Source organism: Tamandua tetradactyla, chromosome 15, assembly GCF_023851605.1.
Source record: "Tamandua tetradactyla isolate mTamTet1 chromosome 15, mTamTet1.pri, whole genome shotgun sequence".
NCBI lineage: Eukaryota > Metazoa > Chordata > Mammalia > Pilosa > Myrmecophagidae > Tamandua > Tamandua tetradactyla.
Genome location: NC_135341.1, coordinates 33,121,093 through 33,138,381, shown reverse-complemented (window position 1 = coordinate 33,138,381; position 17,289 = coordinate 33,121,093). Strand labels below are relative to the sequence as shown.

Here is a 17,289-nt window from a genome sequence, read left to right as displayed (position 1 = left end):
CCAGTGCAGATGTCAAGATCCTAGCAATCCTCTCCAGAAACACAAGTCCTGATCCATTTGGCAAAAGAATATCTGAAAAGGACTAAGAGACTAATTGGACTCATTATTACAGCTGTCATTGGAATTATTGGAATTATCACAGTGACTGCGGTCCCTGGAACTGCATTGTTAAGTTTGGGGTTGTTTATACTTTTTCTCTTCCTCCTTGGCTGTGTTAAACAACAAATAATCAAAGTCAGAGAGCTTGACTGGTAGCCAATGATGGGTAAGCCCCTTCTTTCAGAGCTTAAGGGCAACCTAAGACAGGCACAGTCACCTTGGCTAATAAAATAAAAAGGGGGAAATGTAGGAGCCAAAGGGTTAAAACAAGACCTGCAGAATTTTCTGGGAGCAGCTGGCTTCCCTGGGTGGGCAAGAAACTGAGGAGATTGTTATTTGCTTTGTTTGGAACAGTCAAAGTTCCAAAGTTCCAGTTCCTCCCATTTTGTTTGGGAGGAACAGAATGTTGGTTTACCCCCAAATGGTTACCTTAAGTATGAAGAAAATTAAGTACTTTGTTTCCTTAGGAAACCCTGAGTATATAAGCAAGAGCTGGTGCAGAATAAAGTTGTCTGTTTGATAAAGTTAAGCTTCAGACCTCCTGATCCCATCTGTCTCTTTCTTTCTTTCAGTCTCTCTCTCTCTTTCTCATCATTCCTTAATATCCTTCGAGCTCCGTTGCATAGGAAGCAACAATAAAGGACAGCATAATTGACTTCAAAGACTCAAAACAGCAAATGGCAAAAAAGATGGAAAAAACTGAATGAGAACTCAGGGACATGATAGATAAAACAAAGTGCACAAAGATAAGAATCAATGGTGTCCCCGAAGGAGAAAAGAGGAGTAAAGGGCTAGGAAGAGTAGTTGAGGATATAATGGGGGAAAACTTCCCAACCCTCATAAAGGACATAAATATACAAGTCAAAGAAGCCCAAAGAACTCCAAACAGAATAAATCCAAATAGGCCTTCCCCAAGGCACATAATAATCAGACTGTCAAATGTTGAAGAGAAGCAGAAAATCCTGAAAGTGGCAAGAGAAAAACAATCTACTATATACAAGGGAAATCAAATAAGACTGAGTTCAGACTACTCAACTAGCACCCTGCAGGTGAGAAGGCAGTGGTATAATATATTCAAGATCCTGAAAGAGAAAGACTTCCAGACAAGAATTCTGTACCCAGCCAAATTGTCCTTCAAAATTGAAGGAGAGATTAAAGTTTTCATAGACAAAGAAGTCCTGAAAGAATTTGTCAACGAGAGACCAACCCTACAAGAAATACTAAAAGGAGTCCTGCTGGCTGAAAAAAAAGACAGGAGAGGGAGGTCTGGAGGAGGGCACAGAATTGAAGAGCACCACTAAGGGTTATTTAAATAATACAAAGAGAAAGAGGGAAAAGAATATATAGAATGGACAAATAAAATAAAAAAGATAAGATGGTGGAATCAAGAAACGCCTTTTCAGTAATAACTTTGAATGTTAATAGACTAAATTTACCAATTAAAAGATACAGATTGGCAGAATGGATTAAGAAACATGATCCAGCTATATGCTGCTTACAAGATACTCATCTTAGACACAAGGATACAAAGAGATTGAAAGTGAAAGGATGGAAAAAGATTTTCCATGCAAATTGTAACCAAAAGAAAGCAGGAGTAGCTATACTAATACCGGACAAAATAGACTTTAAATGTAAAGACATCAAAAGAGACAAAGAAGGACACTATATACTAATTAAAGGGTCAATTCACCAAGAAGATATATAACAATCATAAATGGTTATGCTCCCAGTCAGGGAGCTCCAAAATACATGAGACAGACATTGGCAAAACTGAAGGGAGTGATAGATGTTTCCACAATAATAGTAGGAGACTTCAATACACCACTCTCCTTTATAGCTAGAACAAACAGACAAAAGATCAACAAAGAAATAGAGCAGTTAAATAACTTGAGAAATAAATTAGATCTAACAGACATATATAGGACATTGTACCCCAAAGCACAAGGTTATACATTCTTCTCTAGTGCACATGGAACATTCTCCAGGATAGATCATTTGCTGGGGCACAAAACAGGTCTTTATAAATTTTAAAGTATTGAAATTATTCAAAGCACTTTCTCTGATCACAATGGGATGAAGCTGGATCTCAATATCCACCAAAGAATGAGAACATTCACAAATACATGGAGATTAAAAACACACTCTTAAAGAGCCAGTGGGTCAAAGGAGAAATTGCTAGAGAAATCAGTAGCTATGTGGAGATGAATGAAAATGAGAATACAACTTATCAGAACTTATGGGTTGTGGCAAAGGCTGTGCTGAGAGGGAAATTTATTGCCCTAAATGCCTATATTAAAAAACAAGAAAGAGTAAAAATCAAGGATTTAACAGCATACCCGGAGGAACTAGAGAAAGAACAGCAAACTAACCCAAAGTAAATAGGAGAAGAGAAATAAGAAAGATTAAAGCAGAGATAAATGAATGGGAGAACAAAAGAACAGAAAGAATCAATAAAACCGAAAGTTGGTTCTTTGAGAAAATCAATAAAATTGATGGGCCACTAGCAAGACTGACAAAGAAAAAAAGAGAGAGGATGTAAATAAACAAAATCAGAAATAAGAAGGGGTGCATTACCACAGATCCTGAAGAAATAAAAGAAATCATAAGAGGATATTATGAACAACTACATGCAAACATACTAGACAACTTAGATGAAATGGACAAATTCCTAGAGATACACAAACAAGTTACACTGACTCAGGAAGAAACAGAAGATCTCAACAAACCAATCACAAAGTAAAGAGATTCAATCAGTCATCAAAAATCTTCCTGTAAAGAAACTCCTAGGGCCAGATGGCTTTAAAGGGAAATTTTATCAAACATTCCAGAAAGAACAAACAACAATCCTGCTAAAACTTTTCAAAAAATTGAGAAAAAAGGAACTCTACCCAACTCATTTTATGAAGCTAATATCATCTTAATACCAAAACCAGGTAAAGATGCTATAAGAAAGGAAAACTACAGGCCAATCTCCCTAATTAATATAGATGCAAAAAATTCTCAATAAAATATTAGCAAATCGAATCCAACACATTAAAAAAATTATACACCATGACCAAGTGAGGTTTATATGAGGAATGCAAGGATGGTTCAACAAAGAAAATCAATTAATGTAATATAGCACATTAACAAATCAAAAGGGAAAAATCACATGCTCATCTTGACTGACGCTGAAAAAGCATTCAACAAAATTCAGCATCCTTTTCTGATAAAAACACTCCAAATGATAGGAATCAAAGGTAAATACCTCAATATGATAAAGGGAATATATGAAAAACCTATAGCCAGCATCATACTCAATGGAGAGAGACTGAAAGCATTCCCCCTAAGATCAGGTACAAGACAAGGATGCCCACTGTCACCACTATTATTAAACACTGTGCTAGAAGTTCTAGCTAGAGCAATCAGGTAGGACAAAGAAGTAAAAGGCATCCAAATTAGAAAGGAAGAAGTAAAACTCTTATTATGTGCACATTATATGATACTATATTTGGAAGATCCTGAGAAATCTACAGCAAAACTACTTGAGCTAATAAATAAATTCAGCAAGGTGACAGGATATAAAATTAATGTGCAAAAATCAGTAACATTTCTATACACAAGCAATGAGCTAGCTCAGGAGTCAGTTAAGGAAAAAATTCCATTTAAAATAGCAACTAAAAGAATCAAATACTTAGGAATGAACTTAACTAGGAACATAAAGGACTTGTACACAGAAAACTACATAACATTGCTAAAAGTAATCAAAAGATATATAAATAGGTGGGAAGACATTCCCTGCTCATGGATAGGAAGGCTAAATATACTTACGATGTCAACTGTCCCCAAACTGATCTACAGATTCAACACAGTATCAATCAAAATTCCAACAACCTACTTTGAAGATTTGGAAAAGCTAACTACGAAATAAATCTGGAAGGGAAAGAGACCCCAAATAGCTAAAAGTATCCTAAAAAAGAAGAACCTTCGTTCTTCTTGGGTGGATTAATCCTCTTGGGAGGATTAACACTCCCTGACTTTAAAACCTATTATTAAGCCACAATGGTCAAAACAGCATGGTACTGGCACAAAGACAGAAGCATTGACCAATGGAATCGAATTGAGAGTGCAGAAACAGACCACCACATCTATGGTTTTTTTTACAAGGCCCCCAAATCCTCTGAACTGTGACAAAATAGTCCTTTCAATAATTGGGCATGGAAGAACTGGATATCAATAGCCGAGAGAATGAAAGAAGACCCCTATCTTACACGTTCCACAAAAAACTAACCCAAAGTGGATCAAACACCTAAATATAAGAACTAGTACCATAAAGCTTTTAGAAGAAAATGTAGGGAAACATCTTCAAGACCTAGTAACAGGAAGCAGCTTCCTAAACTTTATACCCAAGGCACAAGCAGCAAAAGAAAAAATAGATAAGTGGGAACTCCTCAAAATCAAATGCTTCTGCACCTCAAAAGACTTTGTCAAAAAGATGAAGAGGCAGACAACTCAATGGGAGAAAATATTTGGAAACCACATATCAGACAAAGGTTTGATTTCCTATATATACAAAGAAATAATCAACTCAAGAACAAAAGAACAAACAACCCAATTATAAAATGGGCTAAAGATATGAATAGGCATTTTTCTGAAGAACAAATACTGATGGCTCAAAAGCACATAAAGAGATGCTCATTTTCACTGGCTATAAGGAAAATGCACATCAAGACTAAATGAGATACCACCTTATACCTATAAGAATGGCTGCTATTAAACAAACAGAAAACTATAAATGTCGGAGAGAATGCGGAGAAACTGGGACACTTATTCACTGCTGGTGGGAGTGTATAATGGTGCAGCCACTATGGAAGACCGCTTAGTGGTTCCTCAGGAAACTAAATATCAAGTTGCCTTATGACCCAGCAATAGCACTACTTATGTATATCCAAAAGAGCTGAAAGCAATGACACAAACAGACATTTGCACACCGATGTTCATAGCAGCATTATTCCCAATTGCCAAAAGATGGAAACAAACCAAATGCCCATCAACAGACAAGTGGGTCAACAAAGTGTGGTATATACATATTATGCAGCAGTAAGACAAAATGATGTCCTGAAGCACATAACAAGATGGATGAGCCTTGAGGACATCATGCTGAGCGAAATTAGCCAGACGCAAAAGGAAAGGTATGATTCCACTTTTATGAATAGCATAAAGGTATAATCAGAGGCTTATAATACAGAATATAGGGGACTTAGACATACACAGAAACTAGAGATGGGTGAACCGTTAGCTAATGAGGTTGAACTCCAATGTATGGGAATAGATAGGAGCAAAGGTGATTCTCTAGTGGGTCTAGAAGTAATATTACCATATTGAAGATGAACAAGATTGTAAGGGGTTGTATAGACCTACGTGTTCCATTGATTCACACTAGAAATATAAATGAGTTCTTGCAAGAATTACTTCAAAGATATGATTCTTATATAAAGAGTGTTTAAGTCCAGGGTACAGTGGGAAAACTGCTATTGCATGCTATGAGCTATGTTCAAAAGGAAGTCATGAGCAGTAGTACAGCAACAGCAGAGGTAAATAATGGGGTGAGGGACAAGAGTTAAGAGGAGGCTTAGATTTTCTATTTGGTGAGGGTGTATTCATTGGTTTTCTGTCTCTTGGGAATAATGAAATTATCTAAAATTGAGAATGTTGATGGATTATGGACTTTGGGCCCTCACATGATGCCCGATGAATGCAGGTGGCTGAAGGATGCACTGACGGAGAAGTAGATTGGCCAATGATGGTGTATACTTTTGAATGAAGACTGTGCTGCTACAAAAAGGAACACTGTCATGAGGCATACAATGATGTGAATGAACATGTGGGACATATGGTGAGACAAAATAAGCCAGAAACAAAAAAACAACAATGGTATAGTCATTTTTAGAAAATGTTTTAAGAAAACAGGGGCCTAGATTGTAAGCTTTTAGAGCAGACACATTAAGTCCAGGGCAGCGATTATTATTTCTGGATTTTGAGAGGCTGTTTTATGTATATAACCAGATATTTAGAGATAAGAACGAAGCCTAACAGGTTGGGGTTAAAGTAATTCAGAACATAGGGGTAAGAACTACAGTGTCTATATTTTAGAACCACACATACTCTTTGAAACCAATGAAGAAATGTTTATTTGATTTGGAACTGAAATTTTCTGTAGTGCATAATCTAATTCAACCTATCTGAACAGCTCATTTGAACAACTGGACACAGGAAGCACAGAATAAGAAAGAGGTCCTTTAATCTGGTATAGATTATTGTAATGCCTGGAAACATCCTAGAGTATATTAAGCAGATAATTAAAAAGTATTGGCAAAGTCCCCTAAGGGAGGGGAGAAACACTATGGAACTATTAAATCTTACCATCAAGGAACCCCCTGATATGTGTCAAACTTTAGGGATACCCAAATCAACAGGCCATGCCCTTGATCATGAGGCTTACTTTTGTGAAGCTTATGTAGGTAGTGATAGAAGCTTAGACTACCTATAGGCATGCTGTTGTTGCTCAGATGTGGTCTCAGTCTCTCTAAGCCCAACTCTGCAAGTGAAATCATTGCCCTCCTCACTACATGGGATATGACATCCAGGGGTGAAAGTCTCCCTGGTGATGTAGGAGAGGACTCCCAGGGATGAATCCAGACCTGGAACCATGGGATCAACAACTACATCCTGACCAAAAGGGGGAAAAGAAGTATAATTAATAAAGTATCAGTGGCAGAGAGAATTCAAATAGAGTCGAGAGGCTACTCTGGAGGTTGCTCTTATGCAAGCTTCAGCTAGACCTTGCTACCTATCATAACCTGGCAACCAATCAGGACCATTCCAGCCAACCCTAAAGAACACCTAGGGCTATATATAAGATTACACAAGGGTTCCAGGCACTAGAGTAACTTTCTAGAAATCTACAACCTCCAGATGGGTACCTGGTCCAGATAGGTCCTGAAAACTAGCCCAGTCTCTCCAGAATATCAGATAGTTTCACCTCCCTACCCCATGTTAGTGACAGACCCTTCCAATATCAAAAATTTAGAACTGTCATAGCCCAAAGAACCCCAATGAGAGGTATGGAAAGATCAAAGGTGATGGTGGAATTATGCATAGAAGCTAGGACTTAACAAATGAATATAAATGCTGAGTCATTAAACTGATAACTCTTTTAGTCTCCAGTATTTTAGAGCAACTAGAAGTAAAAACATGAAATTGTATCCCATGTCAAAGTCTGAAATATGTTCTACAACTAATTGTGGGGCTGTACTTTGAAATTTATAGCTTTTTTGTATGCATGTTATTTTTCACAAAAAAAGAAGGAAAAAAAGTCGATTGTGATGATAAAAAAGTACTCAAGCCCTCTAGCCTCCAATATTCTGGAGCAGCTAGAAGGAAAAATCTGAGAGGATCGTATGGCAGCCCATGACAAAATCTGGGATATATCCTGTATCCACTTGTTGAAGAGAGCTTTGAAAACTATTGCTTTTTTATTTCTTTGCTTTGTATATGTTATACTATACAATAAAAAAAAGTTTTTTTTTAAAAAAGGGAACCATTTTGGAAAAAGCTACAGAGCCACCAGAACCAACAGAGTTTCACAGAGCCCGAGACCTTTGGAACAGAAGGAAGATGCCCCCAGGGTAGCCTTATGAAATGAGGAGAGAAAGCTAGCAGATCTGGCCATGTGCTTTTCTAGTTGAGAGAGAAATCCTGAACATCATCAACCTTCTTGAACCAAGGTATCTTTCCCTGGATACCTTTATTTGGACATTTTTATATGCTTGCCTTAATGTAGACATTTTCATGACCTTAGAACTGTAAACTTACAGCTTAATAAATTTCCCCCTTTTAAAAGCCATCCCACTTCTGGCATACTGCATTCTGGCAGTTTTTACAAACTAGAATGCCAATTAACATAAATCATTACTGTTAACTCTTAAGAACTCCTAGGGATCTAACTGAGGCTCTATAGAAGTTTCATGCACTAAGTTTACTTTTCTGAAACCCATAACTTCTGGAGGGTTCCTAGGTCAGATAAATCCTGAAAATCAAAGGAACCAGCCTCTCCAAGATTATCAACTAATTTCATCCCCCTATCCCTTATTGTCAACACCTTGTATCCACATGAAAAACTTAGAATGGGCATAGCTCAAAGATCCCTATAGATGCGAGAAGGATCAAAGAAGGAGGAGTCATAACAGAGAAAATAGGATTTAACAAATGAGTATGACTACTGAATCACTATATTGACATTTCTTTTAGCCTCCAGTGTTTTGGAGCAGCTAAAAGGAAAAATCTGAAATAGTGGAATGATAAGCCATAACTCTGAAATCTGCTCTGTAACTACTTGTTAAAATGTAGTTTGAAAATTATTGTTTTTTCTTTCTTTTCTTTGTATATGTTATATTTTACAAAAAAAAATCTTTAAAAAAGAAAAATATATACTAGAAACATACAATAGCAGATTTGAAGAGGCAGAAGAAAGAATAAGCAAACTAGAGGACAGGACAACTGAATTCAAATGTGCAAAGGAACATATGGTGAAAAAGATGTAGAAATTTAAATTAGATCTCAGGAAGATGATGGAAAACACAAAGTGCACAAATATAAGAACATTGGTATCCCAGACAAAGGAAGGAAGACTAAAGGGATAGGAAGATTCTCTGAGGAGATAACTGGGAAAACTTCCCAACCTTTATAAAAGACATAAATATTCAAATCAAAGAAGCCCAACAAATTCCAAATAGAATAAATCCAAAGACACCCACTCCAAGACACATACTAAACAGACTGTCAAATGCTGAAGAGAAGGAGAGGGGCCTGAAAGCAGCAAGAGAAAAGCTATTCATCACATACAATGGAAGACACATGTTTCAGTTTGCTAAAGCTGCCAGAATGCAACATACCAGAAATGGACTGTTTTTTACAAGGGGTATTTATTAGGTTATAATTCATGTTTCTAAGTCCATAAAAATGTCCAAATCAAGGCATCAATAAGAAGATACCTTCAGTCAAGAAAGGCTAATTTTCTCAGTCCAGGGTTTCTCTGACTCATGGAAAGGCACACCCTAGAGACATCTGCTGTCATTCTCTTACAGCTTCTGGTTTCAAACACCCCTCTCAGCTCCTGTAGCCCTCTGGCACCTCTTGGGGCAGTTTCTTTTTGCATATCCAAATATCTGTGTCTATCCTTTTGTTCTTTGTATTGGTTCCAAATTCTCTCTCTCAGAGCTCTTTTAAGGGCTCCAGTATACTAATTAAGACCCACCTTGAATGAGTGGGGTCACACTTCCATGAAATAATCCAATCAAAAGGTAGCACCCACAAATGGATGGGTCACCTCTCCATGGAAACAATCTAATTAAGAGGTCCCACCCTACACAGGTCTGCCTCCACAAGATTGAATTATGATTAAAAGAACATGGTTTTCTGGGTAACCTAAGTTTCAAACCAGTACATCACATAAGGCTAAATTCAAACCACTCAACAGACACCAGGAAGACAAGAAGGTAGTGTTATGATCTCTTTTAAGATTCTGAAAGAAAAATTTCCAGCCAAGAATTCTTTATCCAACAAAGTTGTCCTTCAAAAGTGAGGGACAGATTAAATTTTTCACAGACAGACAAATGCTAAGAAAATCTGTCAACAAGAGACTGGCCCTGCAAGAAACAGTAAAGGGAGTTCTGTCAGCTGAACAAAAAAGACAAGAAATGGAGGTCTGGAGGAGGGCACAGAATTAAGAGTATCAGTAAGGGTAACTTCAAGGATAAAAAGGGAGAGAGGGAAAAGTTATATAGATCTGACAAATAAAAACTAAAGAATAAGATGGTAGATTCAAGAACTGCCATATTAGAGTAATAACTTCCAATGTCAAAGAACTAAACTCACCAATTAAAAGATACTGACTGTCAGAATGGATTAATAATATGATCCATTTATATGCTGTTTACAAGAGACTCAGACTCAAGGATACAAATAGACTGAAAGTGAAAGGAAGGAAAAAGATATGCTATGCAAACCATAACCAAAAGAAAGCAAGAGTAGCTATACTAATATAAAACAAAATAAACTTTAAATGTGAAGATGTCATAAGAGAAAAGGAAGGGCACTACTTATTAATAAAAGGGACAATTTTTATTATTAATAAAAGGGATAAACCCCTCCAAAAACTGAGGAAAAAGGAACATGACCTGTGCCAGTTTGAAGCTACTATATACCCCCAGAAAAGCCATATCCTTGTTCCTGATGTAACCTTGTAGAGGCAGCCACATTTCTTTTAATCCTGATTCAATATTGTGGGGTGGAAACTTTAATTGGATTACTTCCATGGAGATCTGACACACCCAATTGTGGGTGTGGTTTTTTATTAGTGGAGAGGTGACCCCACCTATTCCAGATGGGTCTTGATTAGTTTACTGGAGTCCTTTAACAGGGTAACATTTTGGAGAAATCTCAGATGCAGAGGCTTAGAGAACAGTTTCTTCAGAGCTGACAGAGACATGGATGTTTGGAGATGCTTGGAGTGCTGACAGAGAGAGCAGATGCCTAGACACAGGCAGAGCCCAGCAGACATTATCATGTGCCTTTCCATGAGATGTTAAGTAAGCCAGAACCTGGAGAGGGCCAAGGGAAGCCATGAGATAAAACTCAGCCATGGAGAAGCCAAGTGAGGAACCCCCACAGGAAACAGAGGCCGAAAGCAACGAAGTCGAGGAGCAAGGGACCAGCAGACGCCAGCCAGGTGCCTTCCCAGCTAACACAGGTATTCCAGACCGCACCAGCCCTTCATGAGTGAAGGTAATCTCTTCTTGGTGCCCTTTTTTTGGACATTTTCATGGCCTTAGACCTGTAAACTTGCAATTTAATGAATTCTCTTCATAAAAGCCATTCTATTTCTGGTATATTGCAGTCCACCAGCCTTAGTAAACCAATACACTAACTCATTTTATGAAGCTAACATCAGTCTAATAATCAGTCTAATACCAATAGTAGATAAAGATACTATAAGAAAGGAAAACTATAGGCCAATCCCCCTGATGAATATAGATGCAAAAATTCTCAACAAAATACCTGCAAATCAAATCCAATGGCACATTAAAATAATTGTATACCACGACCATGCGGGGATTATTCCAGGCAAACAAGGGTGTTTCAACACAAGAAAATTAATCAATACATTTTAACAAGTTGAAAGAAAAAAATTACATGATTATCTTGAGTGATGCTAAAAAAGCATTTGATAAAATTTAGCATCCTTTCCTGATAAAAATACTTCAAAAGGTAGAAATCAAAGGAAACTTTCTCAGGCTAAAAGGCATATATGAAAAACCCACAGCCAGTGAGTCTCATACTCAACAGTGAGACTGAAAGCCTTTCCCCTGAGAACAGGAACGAGACAAGGATGCCCACTGTTACCCCTACTGTTCAACACTGTGTTAGAAGTTCTAGCTAGAGCAACTATGCAAGAAAAAGAAAATAAAAGGTACCCAAATCATAAAGGAAACACTAGAACTTTCATAATTTGCCAATGACATGATCATATACTTGGAAAATCCTGAGAAATCTACTACAAAGCCACTTGAACTAATAAGCAAAAATTCAGCAAAATGGCAGGACACGAGATTAACGTGCAGAAATCAGGAATGTTTCTAAACACAAATAATGCCCTGAGGAGACGACTAAGAAAAGAAATTCCATTCACAATAGCAACTAAAGGAATCTAGTATCTAGGAATAAACTTAAAAAGGATATAAAAGAACTCTATACAGAAAACTACAAAACATTACTTAAAGAAATCAAAGACAACCTAAATAGGTGGAAAGACATTCCATGTTCATGGAGAGGAAAGTTAAATGTTGTTAAAATGTCAATTCCACCTAAATTGATTTACAGATACAATGTAATACCAATCAAAATTCTGACCACCTACTTTGAAAAAATGGAAAAGCTCGCTATCAAATTTATTTGGTTGGTAAAGAGATTTGAACAGCTCAAAATATCCTAAAAAAGAGTGAAGTGGGAGGGTGTCTTGACTCTAAAACTTATTATAATGCCACAGTGGTCAAAACAGCATGGTATTAGCACAAAGACAGAAGTACTGATCAATGGAACCAAATCAAAAGTTTAGAAATATACCACCAGAGCTATGGTCAAGTAATCTTCAGGAAGGCCCCCAAATCCACCAAACTGGGACAGGAATAGTCTTTTCAACAAATGGGCATAGGAGAACAGGATATCTATACCCAAAGAAATAAATGAAAGAAGACCCTTACCTCATACCCTATACAAAAATTAACTGAAAGTGGATCAAAAACTTAAATAAAAGGGCCAGTATCATAAAACTCCTAGAAGAAAATATAGGGAAGCATTTTCAAGACCTAGCAATATGAGGCAGTTTCTTAACTTTATATCCAAAGCACAAGAAACGAAAGAAAAAAATAGATAAATGGGAACTCCTCAAAATCAAATGCTTCTGTTCCTCAAAGGACTTTGTCAAAAAGGTGAAGAGGCTTGCCTCTCCTGGCACAGCTCCAGGCTCTGGGCATTTGCCTCCAGGGCAAGTAGCTCGGGGCCCAAGTTTGGCCCAGGTGTCTGCCCTGGATGAGTTCTGACCTCCCAGAAACCCCTGCAGGCCCAGGGGTAAAGCAGTAGAGCAGGCAGTGGGATGCAGGAGGGAGGACCTGCACCCCGGGAGGCAGCAGTGTAGTGCCCTGGAGACAGGCCTACAGCCGGGGCCTCCATAGCGGAAGGGCCCAGAGGAGGCTTGGGGGTTGCCTGCCCCTGGCCAGCCCAACTCAGACCCTGTCCCCAGCCAGCCCCCTCCCTCCTCCAGGCCTCCCCAGGGTGGCCCACTGGCCCCCAAATGATGCATGAGAAGATGCTTTTCCTCCCCCTGCCATCACTCCACCCCGGGTGGCATGTGTAATTGCTCCTTAGGGGAAGGTGAATGTTCAGGCACCAGCCAGGGCAGAGTCAGCACTGGAACCCAGGGCTCTGTTTTCAGGGACCATTCCTCCAAACGGTCACCATCACATGCTGTGGGAAAGCCACCACTTTCCTTTTCTGAAGCAGTTTTCTCTATAGATTTGGAAGTGAACTTCTTGGGTGGGAAAGCCTGAGATGGAGAAATTTAGTCCAGGGCCCCCAGCAAGGCTATCAAAGCAATCCTCTGGAGCCTGCCCTGCTTGGAACCCGGGTGCCTCCTCAATGAGGCTGTGAATAAAGGCTAGCTGCTCACACTCTGGCCTCAGCTTCCTTGCCTCTATAGTGGGGTACAGTAATGCTACCTGTACTGTGGGAAATAAGCAGGTAACGCGGTGCTTGGCACATGCCAAGACCAGGTGTGTTGCTGCTGCTGGCAGAGTTGACTGCCCTTTTCTGGAAAGTCTGTGAGCCAGGGAAGGAGTTGGAGCCTGCCCTCTGGTCCTGACTTCCCCCAGCTCCTTCTGACTTCCCTTTCTCAGGTCACATGGGTCATTCTCAGTTGGATTTCCGAGCTGCTGCTTCTGAGGGGTGGAAAGCAGAGGGGCCTTCCTCCTAGCTCCCTTTTTCTTCTCTCAGATCCATCTTCCTGAGGCTTTGCCCATGCCCAAGGGAAGAACCCAGAAAGAGGATATGGCTGCTGATTGGGAGGAAGCAAGGCCTCAGGTCTCAGCCAGGACCTTCAAGGATGTGTCTGTACTCTTTACTCAAGATGAGTGGTGAAAGCTGGATCCTTCTCAGAGAAACTTGTTCCAGGATGTGATGTTGGAGAACTACAGGAAACTGATCTCTCCATTTCCCAAACCAAAAGTGACCTCCCTGTTGCAGCAAGAAGAAAGGCCATGGAAGATAGAGATAGAAAGTTCCAGAGGCTCTTCTCTTGGATGGAAGAGCAGTCAAAAAACCACAAAGTCAGCTTAAACACAAGACTCATAATTTCAGGAACTGATAATGACAAGATCCAAAAGGAATGGACTTTAAATCAGAAAATCCCTACATATATGAAAATAGATTAGAAAAACTGGATAAAAAGGAAAAAATTCTCAACATAGAAAGAAGTTATAGAAATACTGAATTTGACCAAAACTTAAGCCTAAAGCAAGTTCTGATAGACAATAGATAGTTCTTAGGAAGAAAACTCTGCCAAAATATGAAATACAAGGAAATGGCTTCAAACAGAATTCAAATTTATTTAACCAACTAAAAATCAATACAACAAAGAAATGTTATAAATGCAATATAGGTGAGAAAACCTTCATTAACAATTCATCCCTTCATAAACATGAGGAATTATTTAAATGTAAAGAATGTTTAAAAGCATCCAACAAAAAGCATCCAACCAAAGTTCTGCTCTGATTCAACATCAAATAACTCATACTGGAGAGAAACCCTATGTAGGAACCCTATGTACGTAAACAATGTGGGAAAGCCTTCACTCTTAGTACATCTCTTTATAAACATCTAAGAACCCATACTGTGGAGAAGTCCCATAGATGTAAAGAATCGGGCAGATTCTTCAACTGAAGATGAGGGCTTTTTTGTTCAAATATTTACTTTTCATGTGCCAGGTGTGGTACAGGTGCTGGGATATAACAAAGTATAAGACAAAGTCCCTCAAGTTGCTCACAGTCTAATGGCAAAATACTAAGTAAACTGAGGCACAGAGTAGTAAATGGCTCAATGAGGTAGAAATGGCTAGATAACTGGAAACGTGGGAAGAGGGTACAGCTCATTATAAGTAAAACCTCTCTGACTGAAGAGCAAGGTTGCAAGCTTACAGAAATATACTGCAAAATCTGCATGCCAAAAGACCTATCAAAGAGTTTCCAATTTTCAACATCATTGAATTCATTTCTCACAATGAGTCATTACCTAATTGAGTTATTACCGGATAGGATTTCTGTACTTGGCCATAAATCCTTGGCACATACCACCTGTCTGGTGGGATACCATCATCTACAAGAAGCTTGAAATCAAGAAGTATCAGATTCCAATTTTAGCATTGGGAATCATATTAAAATACTTCAATTATATTCACATACTTTAAATGTGTAGCACATTTTATGATACTTCTACATGTAGAAGTTTGAGAAGTCTCCTTTAACCCTCATTCAAAGGATATGAGTAAGTTACACACACTACAAAAGTTAGAGAATTTGTCAGTTACTTTCTATATACCCATTGTTTTGGCTGTACAATGGTGAAGTTTCACTTAAGACATTATTTGTAAGCTAAACATATATACAAGGACATCACATTCAGATTCATTGTGTACACCTACTCAACTTACAAAAGTTAAATACAAACATGAATGAGTGAAAGGCAATTTCTTTTTGATATAGTATACATAATCCTTGAAGAAAAAGAGTAGAATACACGAAGAACTATTTATTTCAGGTCTGATTATCTATTTCAGTGATATTCTTTGTAATAAAGCTATTTCAGTAGGCAAAATGTCTATGTCACTAACAAAAGCACTGAATAATTGTAAAGAGTTGCTTTTGAATGCATAAACCATAATTATCCATTAATAAGCACTGGACTGTTGGAGAAGCCATAAAATATTGCCAACATGGCTGCCATGGCTGATGCAAGGCAACACAAAATGGCCTAGCCCGTGACCGGCTTTCTTCCCAGAACTGGCAGTGGTTCGCGCCAAAAGTGCTAACCTTAAATCTGCCCTTCGCCTTAGCAAAAACGGTGACCAATCCCAGAAATCTGCCCTCCACCCTAGCAACAACAGTGACCAATCCCAGCCTGACACATGTCCCTGCATGCTCCCAGCCTATATAAGCCTGTGCACTTCCTCAATAAAGCGGACGCCTTCCACTCACCCCTGAGGGTTGTCTCCTGAGTTGTGTGCTGTGTGCTGTGTGTCTGTGTGACTGACTCAGTACGGCCACTTACCCCCAGCCATCAGCTACCCAACACTGGACTGCTCCAAAATGCTGCCCCTTTTAACACTACTGACTAGGAAGGCAATAGTACTGTCCTCAATGATGCTACTAACTATGAACAAGACAACTCCACAGATGATTTATTGCTCTGAGAATCAAATTTGATGCATAGTTCATCTATTTAGGATGTCCCCCCAAAAAACTTAACACATGAATTCTCAAATGCTACAAGTAGTCAATTGCTCAATTCAAGTAATTCTTCACTTTGCTGAAGAGGATTTTCTTCTTCATTAGGACACTCTGGAGGCCTGCTTTCAGATGAGGGGATCCTTCCATCTTTAAGCATTTTGTTACTTGTGCTATACTGCTCCACTTCACATAAATAAACATCAGTAGGTCCTTTGTAGCTCTTCTCTTGGAGCTGGAACATCCAATCTGGTTTCTTCTGGAGCTTTAACCACAATAACAATCTGTTCACGGAAGGCTTGAATGCTATGAATATCCTGATACGTCACATATGCTAGTCTTTCATTTTCTTTGTCATCTGTTAATTCAACAACTGCTGAGCACAATCCTTAATTAACTCATCCAAAGCATTCAATATGGTTCTTAGCCTTTTTATTCAACCAGGTCAATTTCATCTAAGACATTGGTGATGTCATATGCTCATCATTTTTGCCCTCCCAGTTTTGTCGCAATCTTGTTTAAATCGAGAATACCTCCAGGAGAATTCTTGATATTCTCACAAGCAGTGGGGACAACCAAAGCAACAGGCAGAGCCTCCAATCTTGCGGTTTGTTCATATGAAACAACCCTTCAAAGGATAGGCTAAGCCTACTTAAAATTAGGCCTAAGAGTCACCCCCAAGAGAACCTCTTCTGTTGCTCAGATGTGGCCTCTCTCTCAGCCAACATGACAAGTAAATTCACCCCCCCGCCCCAATGTGGGACATGACTCCCAGGGGTGTGGACCTTCCTGGCAACATGGGGCAGAAATCCTAGAATGAGCTGGAACTCAGCATCAAGGGATTGAGAAAACCTTCTCAACAAAAGGGGGAAAAGCAAAATCAGACAAAATAAAGTGTCAATGGCTAAGAGATTCCAAACAGAGTCAAGAGGTTATTCTGGAGGTTATTCTTACGCATTAAATGGATATCACCTGTTCTGTTATGGTGTAACGGAGAGGCTGGAGGGAACTGCCTGAAAATGTAGAGCTGGGTTCCAGTAGCCATGTTTCTTGAGGATGACTGTATAATGATATAGCTTGAGCAATGTGACTGTGTGAT

The 17,289-nt window shown here is 38.9% G+C and overlaps 1 protein-coding gene across 3 annotated transcripts in view; it reads right to left on the bottom strand.

Moving 5' to 3' along the window:
* NEK4 (NIMA related kinase 4) overlaps positions 1 to 17,289 on the bottom strand; it is an 87,526-nt gene that overhangs the window by 6,434 nt on the left and 63,803 nt on the right. Inside the window, exon 15 of one of the 3 annotated variants that reach the window (XM_077129013.1) lies at positions 11,938 to 16,455. The exons of the other annotated variants lie outside the window; for them this stretch is intronic. Within the exon in view, the coding sequence (XP_076985128.1) occupies positions 16,240 to 16,455 (216 nt within the window). The 3' untranslated portion in view covers positions 11,938 to 16,239. Of the gene's footprint in view, positions 1 to 11,937; positions 16,456 to 17,289 lie in introns of those variants that run through there. 3 annotated transcript variants of the gene reach the window in all.